General features: G+C 40.2%; 1 protein-coding gene across 1 annotated transcript; it reads right to left on the minus strand.

Annotated features, from left to right (window-relative positions):
* Positions 1 to 1,033: 1,033 nt before the first annotated feature.
* PIF1 (PIF1 5'-to-3' DNA helicase) lies at positions 1,034 to 14,784 on the minus strand. The gene is made up of 12 exons (XM_034414819.3): positions 13,995 to 14,784; positions 12,586 to 12,712; positions 10,929 to 11,054; positions 10,684 to 10,837; positions 9,178 to 9,292; positions 8,998 to 9,104; positions 8,135 to 8,274; positions 7,226 to 7,332; positions 6,864 to 6,951; positions 5,770 to 5,915; positions 1,802 to 1,993; positions 1,034 to 1,446 (listed from the first exon to the last, which is right to left on the minus strand). Exons 1-12 carry the CDS (start codon positions 14,556 to 14,558, stop codon positions 1,378 to 1,380), a joined length of 1,935 nt encoding a protein of 644 aa, XP_034270710.2. The 5' UTR covers positions 14,559 to 14,784; the 3' UTR covers positions 1,034 to 1,377.
* Positions 14,785 to 14,808: the final 24 nt, after the last annotated feature.

Consider the following 14,808-nt stretch of genomic DNA (forward strand, 5'->3'; position numbering starts at 1 on the left):
TTTTTTAGTGCTATGAAAAAGATTGTATGCTCCTTTAGGTATAATTGGCCAAGTTCCTTTAATTCAAGATCACTTTGAATAATCAACTTCTGTGAGCTGATGGTGAGGCAAAGCTCCTGTTAAATTTCTGGTTTCTTATTTCATGCAATCACTTCATAAAAATAAGATAATTCCAAATTGAGTGAACACTTCAAAATCTCATTTAATCGGATGTCTGCTGTATGGTCAACCTGCAGTAGCTTGATTGGTCTGCTGATCATAGATAGGGAATAATTAACGTAAGGGTAGCTCTGTAATACTTTCAATACAATATATAAGCAATGTTTTTATTTATTTACTTGTATCCTGCCTTATTTTACAAATAACTCAAGGCACCAAACATACCTAATAGTCCTTCCTCCTATTTTCTTCACAACAACCCTGTAAGGTGGGTTGGGCTGAAACAGAATGATTGGGAGTGAAAGTCACCCAGCTGGCTTTCATGGCTCAGGTAGGACTAGAATTCACAATCTCCCATTTTCTAGCCTGGTGCCTTAACCGCTAGACCATAGCATTAAATTATTTTCTTAAATAGTTAACAGAAAATCTCACCTAGCATTGCTTGCTGTACATGTAGGAGAGAGTGCATTTTAACAAGTATATGCAATGTTATTTAAGTAGCAAAATTATTTTTGCTTCAAAAGGTGTTCAGATTTTAAATTGAATGATTTTGTTTCAAATTCTGCTAAGGGAACAAATTCTATTCTTGAAATTGCAATGTATACAGAAAATACCTTTGTAAGACACTAGGATGTGATGCAGATTACTCTTATCTGGTTGGCTTTCTTTTAAACTTGAGAAGCTATACTGCATACAAGACTATAGTACAAAGAAAATGAAAGTGTCTCTGTTCAATTCAATTAAAAAAATCGAAGACCTTTCTCAAAATTGGTACATTTAAGAGAAGCAAAATGGTCCAGGGTATAGAATTATCAATCATACATTTATAACGATCATTAAGTAAAATCTCATTTGGTTTATTAAGGAAGTAATATGAGTCCTTAAAGTTAAGTTTTATTCAGTAATATCAAATACTCACAATACACACAGTGTAAGTGCTATTTGAAGTAAATATTGTAGCAAAATTTGACTATTCTGTCAAGATGGCTTCAAGTAATTTTTAAGATCTGATCAGTGCAAACTCAGAAGCAGAATGATTTGGGTTAAAACTTAAGTGTTCATTTTAGGCAGATGGACTGTCCGTGTTTATAGAAAACGATGTCTCATAATTGTTCTCTTCTTCACAATGCTCCAATACTTAATAGAAATACTGAATTTGTAGAAGCAGTTGTTCCAAAACTGTTCCAAAATTAATTAATAAAATGGTACCAAGGATTCTCAACCTATAAATGTTCCTTTAACTTTTTCATTTTCTTTATCAGGGTAAATATAGGAATGCAGAGAGACCTAAAGAGTAAAAGCAAACAAAGTCAGACTCAAGTTGTTAAACACCTTATACTGTTCAGCCCCTTATACTGAGATCTACTTTGATCTGTTAAAACTTTTTTTTTAAGTACTAAATTTGTGGCCCGCAATTTATTAAAGATGAGGGCAAATGGAAAATACCTTTTGCAAAAACAGAACTACAACCAAAAATATTTTGGACTGTTCTACCCAGAAACCTCAGTAATGCCACTAATCAGTTAAGGGCCTTGCTCTAGTCTCTTCTAATTTTCACCCACCCACCCCCAAATATCCACTCTGTATAGGAATATATTGTCTCCAAATTGTGCTACTCTGGATTAGCCTAATAACAAATTACCTGATTTAAAAATCGGTCTCTCTTCAGCTCCTTGTAAAATTGCAGTACACATGGATTAGCTCTGACTACCTTGGCTTCAAAATCCAAAACTCGGAGACTTGCCAGACTACGAGCTCGAGAAAGTGCTACATACGCCTGCCCACTTTCAAAGACGCGAGCTAGAGAAACCTCTGCACAGTCTAAAGACATACCCTAGAAAAAGAAATAAGTGAAGAAAGTTATTAGTAGACAAGACTGAGCTAGCAACACCAACAGTTAAATGTATATTGAAGTATGTACATAAGTCATCTGCTAGGATGTACATCCCAGGTTTAATCTTTGGAATAATAATGGAAAAACATTCAGTAACTGGAATTACAACTATGAGCTTGCTGTATTCTTACTGCAGCACAAATATAGTAACTACCGTATTTTTTTAATGTCCGTATCCTCAAGATCTTATTTCCAGCTCTATTTATTCTACTTCTTAACGTAGCTTAAAATATTTAGTTCCAGTTTTAAAGTAATTCTCCCTGCACAAGTTTTGCTATGGACACTGTCATACTGCTTCTACAGAGTAATTGCTGACATGATCAGAAGCTGGATCTGCTCAGCTTCTATTGCTACTTTAGGCTGCTGCCACCAACATGCATCTCTCCAATGAAGAACTGCCTTGCATGACCTTTTTTGCTTGAGCAGCAGAAGATACGAGACGCCTAGCTTCTACAGATAAATTTACTGATGCAATGTCTGATTGGTGCTTTCTAAAGCAGGGGTCTCCAACCTTGGCAACTTTAAGACTTGTGGACTTCAACTCCTAGAGTTCAGCAAAGCTGGTTGAGGAATTCTGGGAGCTGAAGTCCACAAGTCTTGCCAAGGTTGGAGACCCCTGTTCTAAAGCACTTAACAGGTTTTATGCAAGCTTCTTATTAACATGAGTAGCACTCAGCATTAAAAATAGCAGGTCTTGCTGCCCAGACGTTTATCTGGGTTCTGCAAGCTACATCTTTGCTTGTTCTGTTAACTTCCAACACATTACAGATTTTCTGCTGCTCTGACCAACCTATTTTTGTACAGTTATGCTGATAGCACTATTTTGTCTATTCTTTTCTGCTTCATGGGCATTCATAGACTACTTTCAGATGCTGATGGCCAGGAGGATGGAATTGGATTAATCCTGCAGGCATTGCCATTCCTTGCAAGATTACCTGAGGATGAAGTTTACATGTTCTCAATCGCTTTTTCTCCCTTTAGCTTACTGTCCTCCTCCATGATTGTGACCTGTCATCTGGGCTATTTGGGGATATATATTTAGCATTCTTTTAATTGGACAGTTTGACAGAAGGCTAATTATGCCATTCTGAGTACCTGCCTACACTCACCTAACCCTGTCCTAACCCACATTAGCAAAAGTTGTTAGTTATTTTCCAGCTGGTGAGCAATATTTGATAGGAAGGGAAGTCAAGGAAAGAGAAACCAAGGGAATCCACCAATTTCTTTCCTTGCTTTGTCCCAGATAAAAACAGAAAAAGGAGGGCACCAATCATCAACTTAATTACTGTGTAGCAGAATATATCCTTAGAAATTGGGCAGCAAATTTTAGGCCAGTGTACTTTTCTGCTGACCCCAGAATTAGGGGATAGGACTTTAAATGGTATAATGGGATTACCAGATTAGGGCTGCAAACACCCAGATAACCTGGTGCTCTCTGAGTTTGTTGTTTCTCACGGATGTTTCAATACCTAACCAGGTAACATTAGTGCTGATGTGTGTGGGGGTTTGCTCTCTGTTTATATACAGTAGCTTGCCTTGCCAGTATTGGTGGAGGTATAGTTTTCTCTTTGGCAGTTCCTTGATTAGGACATTGTATAGTGTGTGATTACTTTTTTTAGTGCTAATCCCTGATTAGCTGGATGATGGCTATTGGAAATGATGTGTTTTGGGGGTTTTTTTGTTTCCCACCAAAATTGGCAGGGGAAGCTACAGGTAGTCCTTGACTTATGATCATTCATTGAATGATCGTTTGAAGATATAATAGTCTATAAAGATAATTTTTGCAGTGATATCACCATGTGGTTGCATGTTAGGTGCTTGGCAACTGGCTCTCATTTATGACCAGGTTCAGCATCCTACAGTCCCGTAATCATGATTTATTATCCCCCCCCCCCCCCGTTTCCAATGGCTTTTTTTTTGCTACTTGCCAGCCAACAGCATCCATTTGCGATAATGGTTTTGCTAAATATTATGTATTTCGATTAATTAGAATTTAGAATAACAGAGTTGGAAGATACCTTGGAGGTCTTCTAGTCCAACTCCCTGCTTAGGCAGGAAACCCTATACCACTTCAGACAAATGGTTATCCAAATCTCTTCTTAAAAAACTTCCAGTGTTGGAGCATTCACAACTTCTGGAGGCAAATTGTTCCACTGATTAATTGTTCTAACTGTCAGGAAATTTCTCCTTAGTTCTAAGTTGCTTCTCTCCTTGATTAGTTTCCACCCATTGCTTCTTGTCCTACCCTCAGGTGCTTTGGAGAATAGCTTGACTCCCTCTTCTTTGTGGCAGCCCCTGAGATTTTAAAACACTGCTATCATGTCACCCCAGTCCCTCTTTTCATCAAATTAGACATACCCAATTCCAGCAACCGTTCTTTATGTTTTAGTCTCCAGTCCCCTAATCATCTTTGTTGCTCTTCTCTGCACTCTTTCTATAGTCTCAACATCTTTTTTACATCGTGGCAACCAAAACTGGATGCGGTATTCCAAAGGTGGCTTTACCAAAGCATTATAAAGTGGTATTAACACTTCACGTGATCTTGATTCTATCCCTCTGTTTATGCAGCCTAAAACTGTGTTGGCTTTTTTGGCAGCTGCAGCACACTGCTGGCTCATATTTAAATGATTGTCCACTAGGACTCCAATTACTATGTGATTTGGATTTAACAACTGCTGTAAAAACAGCAAAAAAACTAAGGTCCAATCTCGTGAATACCTTGATTTATAATGACAACTTCTGACCAAAATTCCAGTCCCAATTTTGTTTGTAAGTTGTGGACTACCTATACTGTATATAAACAGGGAGGAAAACCCACACTGACTCTCACTGATGGTATTATCTGTGTGTGTGTGTGTGTGTGTGTGTGTGCGCGCACACACATGTGTGTGTGTGCATGTGCGTCAGATAAAGGAAACATTGCCTACAGAAATACTACCTTTATTTATCCTCCCTGCAGCAGAGTAGAGAGATTGGAGAAAAAGAGATTTCAAGAGAACAAGTTGTTGCTCTTCTACACTTCAATAGAAAGTGGCAGTAGGAAAAGGTCAGACAAAGAAGAGCTTGCTTACAGAAATTGCTTGCCTTTTTCATCCCCTCCCTATGCAAAGCAGAGAGATTGGAAAGAGATTTCTAGAGAGTACTATGGCTGAGGTTCCCAGCCTTGGGCTCCTGACATGATCGGATTGTTTTTAGAAAAGCAAATGGCTTATTTTCTTCCAATCCCTTTCTCTTCAATTAATCTGTGTGGTGGGGGAAAAAAAACACAGATTGGGGAAAGAACCACGCCTATGGACCGTAATGGTGCTCACAAGACTGAGGAATGCTGCAGAGGTCATAAATGGGCTGTAAAGTTATTTTTTCACCATTGTTGTAAGTTGTCACTGGACAAGTAGTTAATAAAATGAGGATTACCTGTATATGATTTCTTTAGTATTAGAATATCTACTTTAAAGTTTAGGGATAAAGCTGTGCCTTAATAGCATTTAGTGTGCAACTTTAGTCTGCTCAGTTTTATAAATCATTGATAGGAACAAAACAAGTTGGATTTCCATCAGGTATGGGCAAAAAAGAACAAACTAGCTGATAACATTCCAGGATTTTAACATTGATAAAGAGTCTAGTACAAAAATCAAAATTCTGCTGTTACTTAAAGAAGCCCAGTGATAAACCGTTATTACTGTATATTTCCCACAAAAATCAGATATATTACAAACCTGGCTCTTGTGGATAGAAATGGCCCAGGCAAGCTTCAGGGGCAGCTGCTGGCGACTCAGGTAAGTGCCTGCTGGCCCCTTAAAAACCCATCTTTCCAAGCCAATAATATTAGTCACACCACAAAGAAATCTCACTTTGGGCAGGCCTGTAGCAAAAAACACAAGTCTACAGTTATTATTCGGTACTGCAATATACTGCTGGTTACAGGTAGTTCTCAATTTACAACCATAATTTAGCCTGAAATTATGGTCATAGGTTCTGGATGTTTTTAGGAGGGACACCATATGACCGTGGCTGATTTTACCTATTTTGCAGTGGTTAAGCAAATAAGTTAAATGAACTCTCATGGTCATTACATGGAACCATTGCTTTTTGCCAGAAAATAGAAGTAAATGACAATTTCCAGTTTTAAAAAAAATGCCAAAAATTGCAGTCATGGGGGGGACACTGCAAATGGCCATAAATAAATCTAGTTGCCAAGTGCCTTAACTGTGATCATGTGACACGAAGCGGGGTGGGGCAGGGGCAGCCATTAGACCTTTGAAACCAGATTGTAAGTATCAAATGATTGCTATGTAAACAGTTGTAAGTTGAGAGTTACCTATATAGGTAATATGCCAAACTACCATACATAACAGTATTTTCCTACATTTTCTCATTTTATATAGAATGATTGTCAACTCTCTATGAAGCAAAAATAGAATTGCTTCTGCAAAGAAGTTGTGGCACAGAGCAGAGGAATCTAAGACTATAGTAAAACTTTTCTAAAGGAACAATGCACAAAATTACATTAGAAAGTGAAATCTAGACTTGATCTGTAGCAATGGAGTTTGTTAGAACTGAACTAGATTGTTTGGGACAAAGGGAAAGAGACAGCACTTTCAAACAAGTTTGACAATGGAAGAAGAGTGGGAGTTTTTCTGTATATGACAAAACTTTTTTGATAGCTTTCCTTGCTATTTTTTATTAATATTAATGCCAGTGTTGCATTACAATCTTAACAGTTGAATGTATTTTCTTCATTGCAAAAAGAAACCAAACCACATGACTACCCATGAGGAGATCATCCAAGGTTTGTCTGTCAGAAACCAACCTTTTCCTTCAGTTTCAAATCCAATCACAACTCCACGAGCCCCATTCACCAGACCTTGAGAAACATCAAGATTCTTTGTAAGCATCACCTATTAAAAAAGGAAAGTCACAGAAATGCTCTTGTGGGTTTTTCCATAGCACTTTCTAAAGTAGATTTACTTCCACTGCATGCTGACAAAACCATCCTCCACCCATTTGTGGGTAGGGGAATCATCCAGAGAAGTGCTTCGAGATTAGGATATAGGCGTTAAAATCAAGTAGACTCTAGCATTTGGCAAGATCTGATGTGTTGTGAAGAAAGAGAAGGCTCTCAGAAGCAGCCACAACACCTCTGTCCCAAGCAGTGCTGTTTTGTTTGTTCACCTGGGCACCTTCCTTGAGTTCAATCATGCTCTTCACAGGACATTGTGCATCAAGAGTCTTTGCCAACATAGGATCACTGTCAACAGCCTTGAAAGACCTTAGCTGTCCTGGAAAAGAAATAACATTTTATTCACTAGAGTTCTGATTGCAGTGTTGCAAACTTATATCCTCTCAGACATCCTGCAACACTAAGCTTGTTAACATTTTTTTCAAATTAATAAATAGGAATGGAAACTGGCATGCTTTAAACTAAAGTTCCAGCCTCTAGAAAAAAAGACCTTTCAAGTATTTGAAGAAATAATATGGTAAGGGGCTACTGGGCATGGATTTGTAAATAAGTGCAATTGCTATAAAAGTAGTAGCAGGGAGGGAGGGAGGATAGGGGAATAACAGAAAAGTAAAGATTTCACAAGCAACATACCTACCTGGTTAATTTCTGAGAAATGGAGGTTCTGTGACTCATATAAAAAATTATATGAGTAGACAACTCAATATTGCATCTAGTTTATGAAGCTGCCCCAAAATATGTTCTCAAATTTCCAAATTTATCCAATTGGTGCAATGAGTGGGGGACTTCTGGCTAAATTTAGTTTGAATTTAATACCGGCAGCTTCCTAAATAATGTTCCAGCAACTGACCGCAAGCCTCTCAGTTTATCCTTCTACAATCATAAATATTTTGAACATCAAGAGTTCACAGGATTCCCAAAATGCAACAAACTCATAATCTCTACAATTGGTAGGACAGTATATCACATTTTGCCATTTCATTCAAAACAAAAATGACATGAAATAAGTCCTATTATTGGTTCTAAGTTTTTACAACTCGTATTGGAAGTCATCTTCTTTCTCAAAGGCAAAGAAAAAGCTACTTACTGTACCTCATTAGGAGTTGCTGCATGATTCTTACCAGCTAATTGCTGCAGCTGCATAGTATTTGTGAACTCTACATCATCCTTGTGAGTACACAACCGTGTAGCCAATATTCCATTTCTCTCCACTTTTTGCATTACTGTTTGAGTCAGCAGTCTGGTGACTTCCTCTGTACATCTGTCAGATTGCAGTAGAGGTATTTAAAATTACAAGAGCTAAGACCTGTAATGGAGATCCATGGATGTATAGAAATCCTGGCATCACAGCAATTCTAGAAAACACTAAATATTTATCTATTTGACAAATTGTACTGTATGTTTCTCTGCCTATTGAGGAAAGAAGAGCATTCCTCCACTCTAACTTCCTATTTCACTTAACTCATGGGTGTCAAACATGCCGTGTCATGTTGCCATCACGTGACGTTTCATGGTGTTTTTCCCATTTGCGGAGCTGGGGTGGGCATTGCCTGCATGTGACGCATCCAGGCCATGGACCGCCAATTTGACATGCCTGTCTTAACTCCATGCATGTTACAGTACAATTCCATCAACTCCAACCAGCCTGGCTAGTGATAGGAATAGCTGAACCAATAAATCAGGAAGGTTGGCATAACAATTGTTACAAATTATTTCATTGGTGGCAAATATCAACCAACACTTCTCTTAGGATCCCAGCATTCAAAGAATGTTACATTTGAAGTTTTGTGAACAATTAAAAGAAAATGACATTTTAATCAGCATTCAAACTTGGCAGATGTAACAAGTGTCAACATTCAGAAATAAAATTAGGGAGAGATGGGAAAAAGAAGTTTCTCTAAGTTTCAGTTATCTCATCCCAAGAGGACAGATCCCCATCCTTTCCCTCCTGATGGTTCTAATGAACAAGAAGATGATATCTCACCTGCCAAGACGGACAGCGTTCAAAAGAGAAATGAACTCCTTGTCAGTCTGTCTCCGAACCTCTGTCAACTCCATGTTCAGATGGATGCACTTTCTCCAGCTCTTTGCCTATTAAAGAACACTCCCGGTCAGCCTGTGACTGACCACAGTGTTAGAAGCAGCAGCAGCAACTATAACAAACCTGGAAACAGAACTTGGGCTGTTTGTGGTCCTTGGTAACGGGCGGCAATTGTAAGAAGTCTCCACAGATAATAAGCTGGATTCCTCCAAATGGATCCTCACATTTCCTGACATCTCTAGCCAGAAAGCAAACAGAAAAAGATTCAAAAATGTTTTTTTTAATGCTCTGGGCCAAGAAAATTGAGTGCAGTATCCAACATTAATCTGTTTTAGTGCTTCTGCAATCCCAGGATTCCCAGTCAAGCTGGAAAAACAACAAATTATGAAAGGATGTCTTAAAAGTAAGTCATACTCCCGTTTTCAATAGCTGGCTTTCTTTCCTTTCCTCTTATTTCCTTCCTTCCTTCCTCCCCTCCTCCCCCCCCCTTCTCTCTAGAAGCACAGTGACAATACTGGCTACAATCCTGATCCAGGGGTGGGTTCTAAATTTTTTTACTACCGGTTCTGTGGGCGTGGCTTATTTTATGGGTGTGGCTTGGAGATCATGTGACTAGGTGGGCGTGGCTAGCTGGTCAGAGTCATTTCTGGAAGGTCCTCGCACTTACGACCAGTCCTCGCACTTACGACCTGACTCATTTGTTTGCTTTTAACACTGATCAGCTGTAGGACGGCCTTTTGAAGCCCCGCGGCAAGAGTTTAAACAGTTTTTTTCCCTCTAGTCATCAGCTGGGACTCAGGATGGTGGAACCAAATAAAAGATAAGAATAATGTGGGTGGAAGGGGTGGCAGGGCGGGGGGGGGGGGGGGAGAACCGGTTCGGTGATGTCATATTGTCACCGCTACCGGCTCTGCCCAACCGGACCAAACCGGGAGGAACCCACCACTGTCCTGATCCCTTCCAGGCTCTCAGTCCATTGCAAAAGTCCACAATTCCTCTAAGAGAATTGGCACACTCCCTGCCAAAATCTGAAAAATGTTCCAGGGATTTCAGACACTTTTGAGAGGGTGCATGGGGAAGTAGTAAAAAACTGGAGAATATAATACACGCTTCATAGTATACTCAAGAGTTAGTGAAATTAAGATTGAGAGTCACAGCTAGAATCTAAGCCAGTTCATGAGTTAACAAGATGTCCAATCTTTTAGTTACTCACACTATATTATTGTGGCAGAGAAGTGGTCATTTTATGACTGTTTGGTTGAATCTTGCTGAAATCTCACGACTCTCAGCACTTTATATAAGTAAAACAAAATCTATGTATCTATGGTACAATATGATTAAAGTGATGTAAATAAAGCATAAAATTAATAACCAAGGTAGAGATTAACAATAAAAGTAACAAAAATAGAAAATAAAAAAGGTGGCATAGTGGTTAAACATCGCAAACCTTCTCTGGAAATACTCTGTTTTCAACAAACTTCTAAATGTCTTCCAGGAAGAAACTAATCTAATATCCATAAGGTGACTGCTCCTTAGCAGTCTGCAACACTTCCTGTGGTATTCTAGATCCATTTACTTAGGAGCAATGCAAGTATAGGAATACCATCCAGAAAAGAAGGTTCTACATACCTAGCCACCGCTTCCAGTTTATCAAAGAATTCCCCCTCCACCATTGAGATCTCATCGATGATCAGACAGCGGCAATTCAGCCATTGCTGCCGAACCCCAGGTCTCTGGGCCAGCTCAAGACACTGATGCAGAGAGGCCTTTCCTGATCCAATACCTACAAAAGGGAAATTAAGAGGGCATGACAGCGGCATACCAGGCCCAAATTCTTTCCAACTTCTCTCCTTCTCAGGATCTGAACTCGTTACCTGCAAAAGCATGGAGGGTGATGCCCCCAATCTGACATGCTGCCACTCCTGTGCTGGCTGTGACATAAGTGCCATTTGGAGGAAAGGAGGCCACAATCTTTTTCAGTAAATAAGATTTTCCAGTTCCTTTGAAAACAAAAGTTAATTTTAGAGAAATGCCATTCAGCTCAATTCATTCAAAGTTGCTCATATTTTCCTCTCTACAATTTTTTAAATTATTTAGGGAGTATTTAAATGGCAAGTACCATATCAGGTTTCCTGTGCTTAAGTAGTGGTACTTAGGATGCAACACTGAGCCAGTTTAAAGCAGAGCAATTCCACTGAACCAGGGACTGTGTGTGTGTGTGTGTGTGTGTGTGTGTGTGTGTGTGTATTAAAGAAATTTTAACAAAGTAAAAACCATTGAAAAAGAAATAGAGTACCTAAGGAGAAATAGTGCATAGTAAAAAAGAAAAAAAGAAAAAGAAAAAAATAGAAAAAGGAAAAAAGAAGCGGAAAGATTATAAGGAAGCGTCTTATGATTTTCTTTGCAGCAATTATAAATGCATTTACATTTTATTCTCTCTCTAAGGTTACATCATAGCTTCCTTCTTTCCATAAACTGCCCTTTTTTAATTGTCAAACTCATAAATCACAAGGTCACTTTGGTCAGTAAAAAGCCCAAAGGGTAAGAGCAAACAGTGTTAAGGTCATGCTGCAAATAAAAAATGAAGATTCTAATAGGAAGTGAATAAATGTAGCTCGGAGTTAAATGATGGAGTCCTTGATGATCTCTGAGCTTTGTTATTTGCCTGCAGACATTTCATTACCTGATTAGGTAACATCATCAGTGCTAGTGAGAGTGGGGCTTGCTCCCTGTTTATATATGGTAGCTTGCCTTACCAGTCTTGGGTTTTTTTCCCTCTTGGTAGTTCCTTAATTAGGATATTGGTTTACAATACACTAATGTTTCGATTTAGGATTTTACAATACCCAATAATCCTTGGAATTAGGATTTTACAATATCCTAATCAAGGAACTACGAAAGAGAAAATGACAACCCCACCAACACTGGCAGAGCAAACTATTGTATATAAACAGGGAGCAAACTCTACACCAAATAGCAGGTAATAGCAATAGCACTTAGACTTATATACCACTTTACAGTGCTTTACAGCCCTCTCTAAGCTCTTTACAGAGTCAGCATACTGCCCCCAACAATCTGGGTCCTCGTTTTACTGACCTCAAAAGGATAGAAGGCTGAGTCAACCTTGAAACGGCTGTGAGCAGACAATGAAGCTCAGAGATTTCAAGGACACCATTGTTCAACTCTGAGCTACATTTATTCACTTCTATTGGGATCTGTATTTTTTATTTGCAGCATGACCTTAACATCATTTATTCTTACCCTTTGGCCTTTTTACTGAGCAAAGTGACCTTGTGAGTTATCGGTTTGATAATTAAAAAGAGCAGTTTATCTCAAAGAACTCCACCAAAAAAAATGAAAGTAATCTATTCATGCATACTCAAAAGAAATCCCAAACCATTAGTTAAATCTCTTATGAATAATAGCAGTGGGAGTTCTTTAGCTTGAATCCCCAACATAGTCATAGAAAACATCTGGGATTCCTAATTTGAAATTCCTAATCATGCCCCCTTCCCACCCCTTTTCATTTACCAGCACTCCCTGTGAAGAAGACATTCTTTCCACTCAACACAGCATTCAGCACTCTTGACTGCTCCTGGGAAAGTGTTGCTCGGGAGCCCATCAACCAAGGCTTCTTCACCTGTTTTTCTTCAGTCATCTGGTATTTCAGACAATCCATATTTAACTGACATCCCAAAGGCAGAAGATATACATTTGAATCTCAGGAAATCAGAACTGGTTATTACAGTGACTGCCATTAAAGGTTTACACTTTTATCTCTTTGCCAAAAAGGGAAGGAAAGAAAGTTCCTGACGAGGGAAGAGGAGTTGGGAGTGCAAGTTCAGTTCTGGTGGGAATACAGGCAGCCCTCGACTTACAATCACAATTGAGCTCAACATTTCTGTTGTTAAGTGAAACGTTGGTTAAGTGAGTTCCCCCCCCCCCTGCCATTTTATGACCTTTCTTGCCACAGTGAATCACTGTAGTGGATAAGTTAGTAATATGGTTGGTAAGTGAATCTGGCTTCCCCATTGATTTTGCTCGCCAAAAGTTTGCAAAAGGTGATCGCATGACCTTGGGACACGGCAATGGTCACAAGTATGAACACTTTGCCTAGCATCTGAATTTTGATCCCATGATCACGGGGCTGCTACAAAGGTAGTAAGTGTGAAAAACGGTCACAAGTCGCTTTTTTCAGTGTCACTGTTACTTTAAATGGTCACTAAATGAAGTGTTGTAAGTTGAGGACTACCTGCATGTGTATATATATTATGTATATATTCTGTTTTTTTCTTTCCACTTTTCTTCTTTTCCTTCTTTATATTTTTCTTAGTTTGTATTGGAAGGGACATGGTGGCTCAGTGGCTAAGAGGCTGAGCTTGTCGATTGAAAGGTCGGCAGTTCAGCAGTTCAAATCCCTAGTGCTGTGTAAGGGGGTGAGCTCCCCTTCCTTGTCCCAGCTTCTGCCAACCTAGCAGTTCGAAAGCACGTTAAAAAATGCAAGTAGAAAAATAGGGACCACCTTTGGTGGGAAGGTAACAGCATTCCGTGTACCTCTGGCATTTAGTCATGCCGGCCTCATGACCACTGAGACTTCTTCGGGCAGTGCTGGCTGTTCGGCTTTGAAACGGAGATGAGCAATGCCCCCTAGAGTCAGGAACGACTAGCACATATGTGCGAGGGGAACCTTTACCTTTTAGTTTGTATTATTTTTTATCCTTTTTTTTTTGTAAGCTTTAATAAAATTATTGGCAAGATCTATCTTCCCAACATGTTATCTTCTAGTCAGCATGGTCAATGGGCCTTTTTGGATTTGGGGAAAGCACCATCAGAGAGGCTATGACTCTCTGCATCTTTTCTTTAGCGCTTAGTATTACCTATTGATGCTTAACAGTATAAGCAAATACCGTAGTTACCTTTTCAGGCAGAAGATAGCTTACCTGCCTCCCATCCACTGATTCCAGAGGACGCTTCCTAGACCTGCAGGGTAGAGTCTGTCCTTTCGTGGGGGTGGCTGTAACGTTAGCCAGAGCTTCTCGGGCACTTGCTTGTTGCAAATCGCGGACTTGCACCGGGCTCACCGTGTCGAATGTGCGCGGCAAGCTAGAGAGGAGCCTTGTCCGCTCAGGCACCGGCCGCCCTCCGTGCTGGGCAGCTTCAAATTTGATGCGCAGAGTCTGCACGAAGCGACGCAAGCGATCCGGAGGGCAGTTCGAGAGCAGCAGCTGCACATAATTGGAGCCTAAGGGACCCAACCGGATCGAGCTCTTCCCGTCCTTCACAAAACGTGTGAACAGGCGCATTTCGTTCCGCCGCAAAGGGAAGTTCTGGAGGCGGTCCGGACCCGAAGCTTTCGTCACCTGTAAGACCAGTTCGCGAAACTCGTTCCGCCCGAGGTTGACCCAGGCATCCCGCAGGAGCAGCCGATTCGGGACGGCCGCTGCACCCAGATGCTCCACTGCCACCGTGCAGCGAATCCTCCCATCCAGCTCCGAGTCTTGCATTCTGCGGGGTGAAGCCGAGAGAGCAAACACACCAACATGACAAAAAGCGAGATCGAGACCCACTCAAAGCCTGCGGCGGGTGCGGAGCAGACGCTTCTCTAGCCCGCTGTCGACCGAGCCGGGTTTTGAAAAAAACATCCTCACGTTTAAAGTTGCCTTGCTTGAGCTGCGAGACGCAGGCAGATTCAAATGTTTCTCGACCGGCCGCAACGACCAATCAGCACTTGGGAAGCTTTAATTTTTCAGCCAA

The sequence above is a fragment of the Pantherophis guttatus genome, chromosome 3 (genome assembly GCF_059756535.1).
Source record: "Pantherophis guttatus breed Tessera chromosome 3, ASM5975653v1, whole genome shotgun sequence".
Taxonomy (NCBI): Eukaryota; Metazoa; Chordata; class Lepidosauria; order Squamata; family Colubridae; genus Pantherophis; species Pantherophis guttatus.

Bases quoted from the DNA above. Each gene is read 5' to 3' on its own strand.
- PIF1 (XM_034414819.3), bottom strand. From the start codon at position 14,558: ATGCAAGACTCGGAGCTGGATGGGAGGATTCGCTGCACGGTGGCAGTG. The intron at 6,952-7,225 runs GTGAACAAACAA...CTTTTTTAATAG, and splicing joins AACTCAAGGAAGGTGCCCAG to GTGATGCTTACAAAGAATCT. The intron at 1,994-5,769 runs GTTTGTAATATA...TTCTTTTTCTAG, and splicing joins TTTCTATCCACAAGAGCCAG to GGTATGTCTTTAGACTGTGC.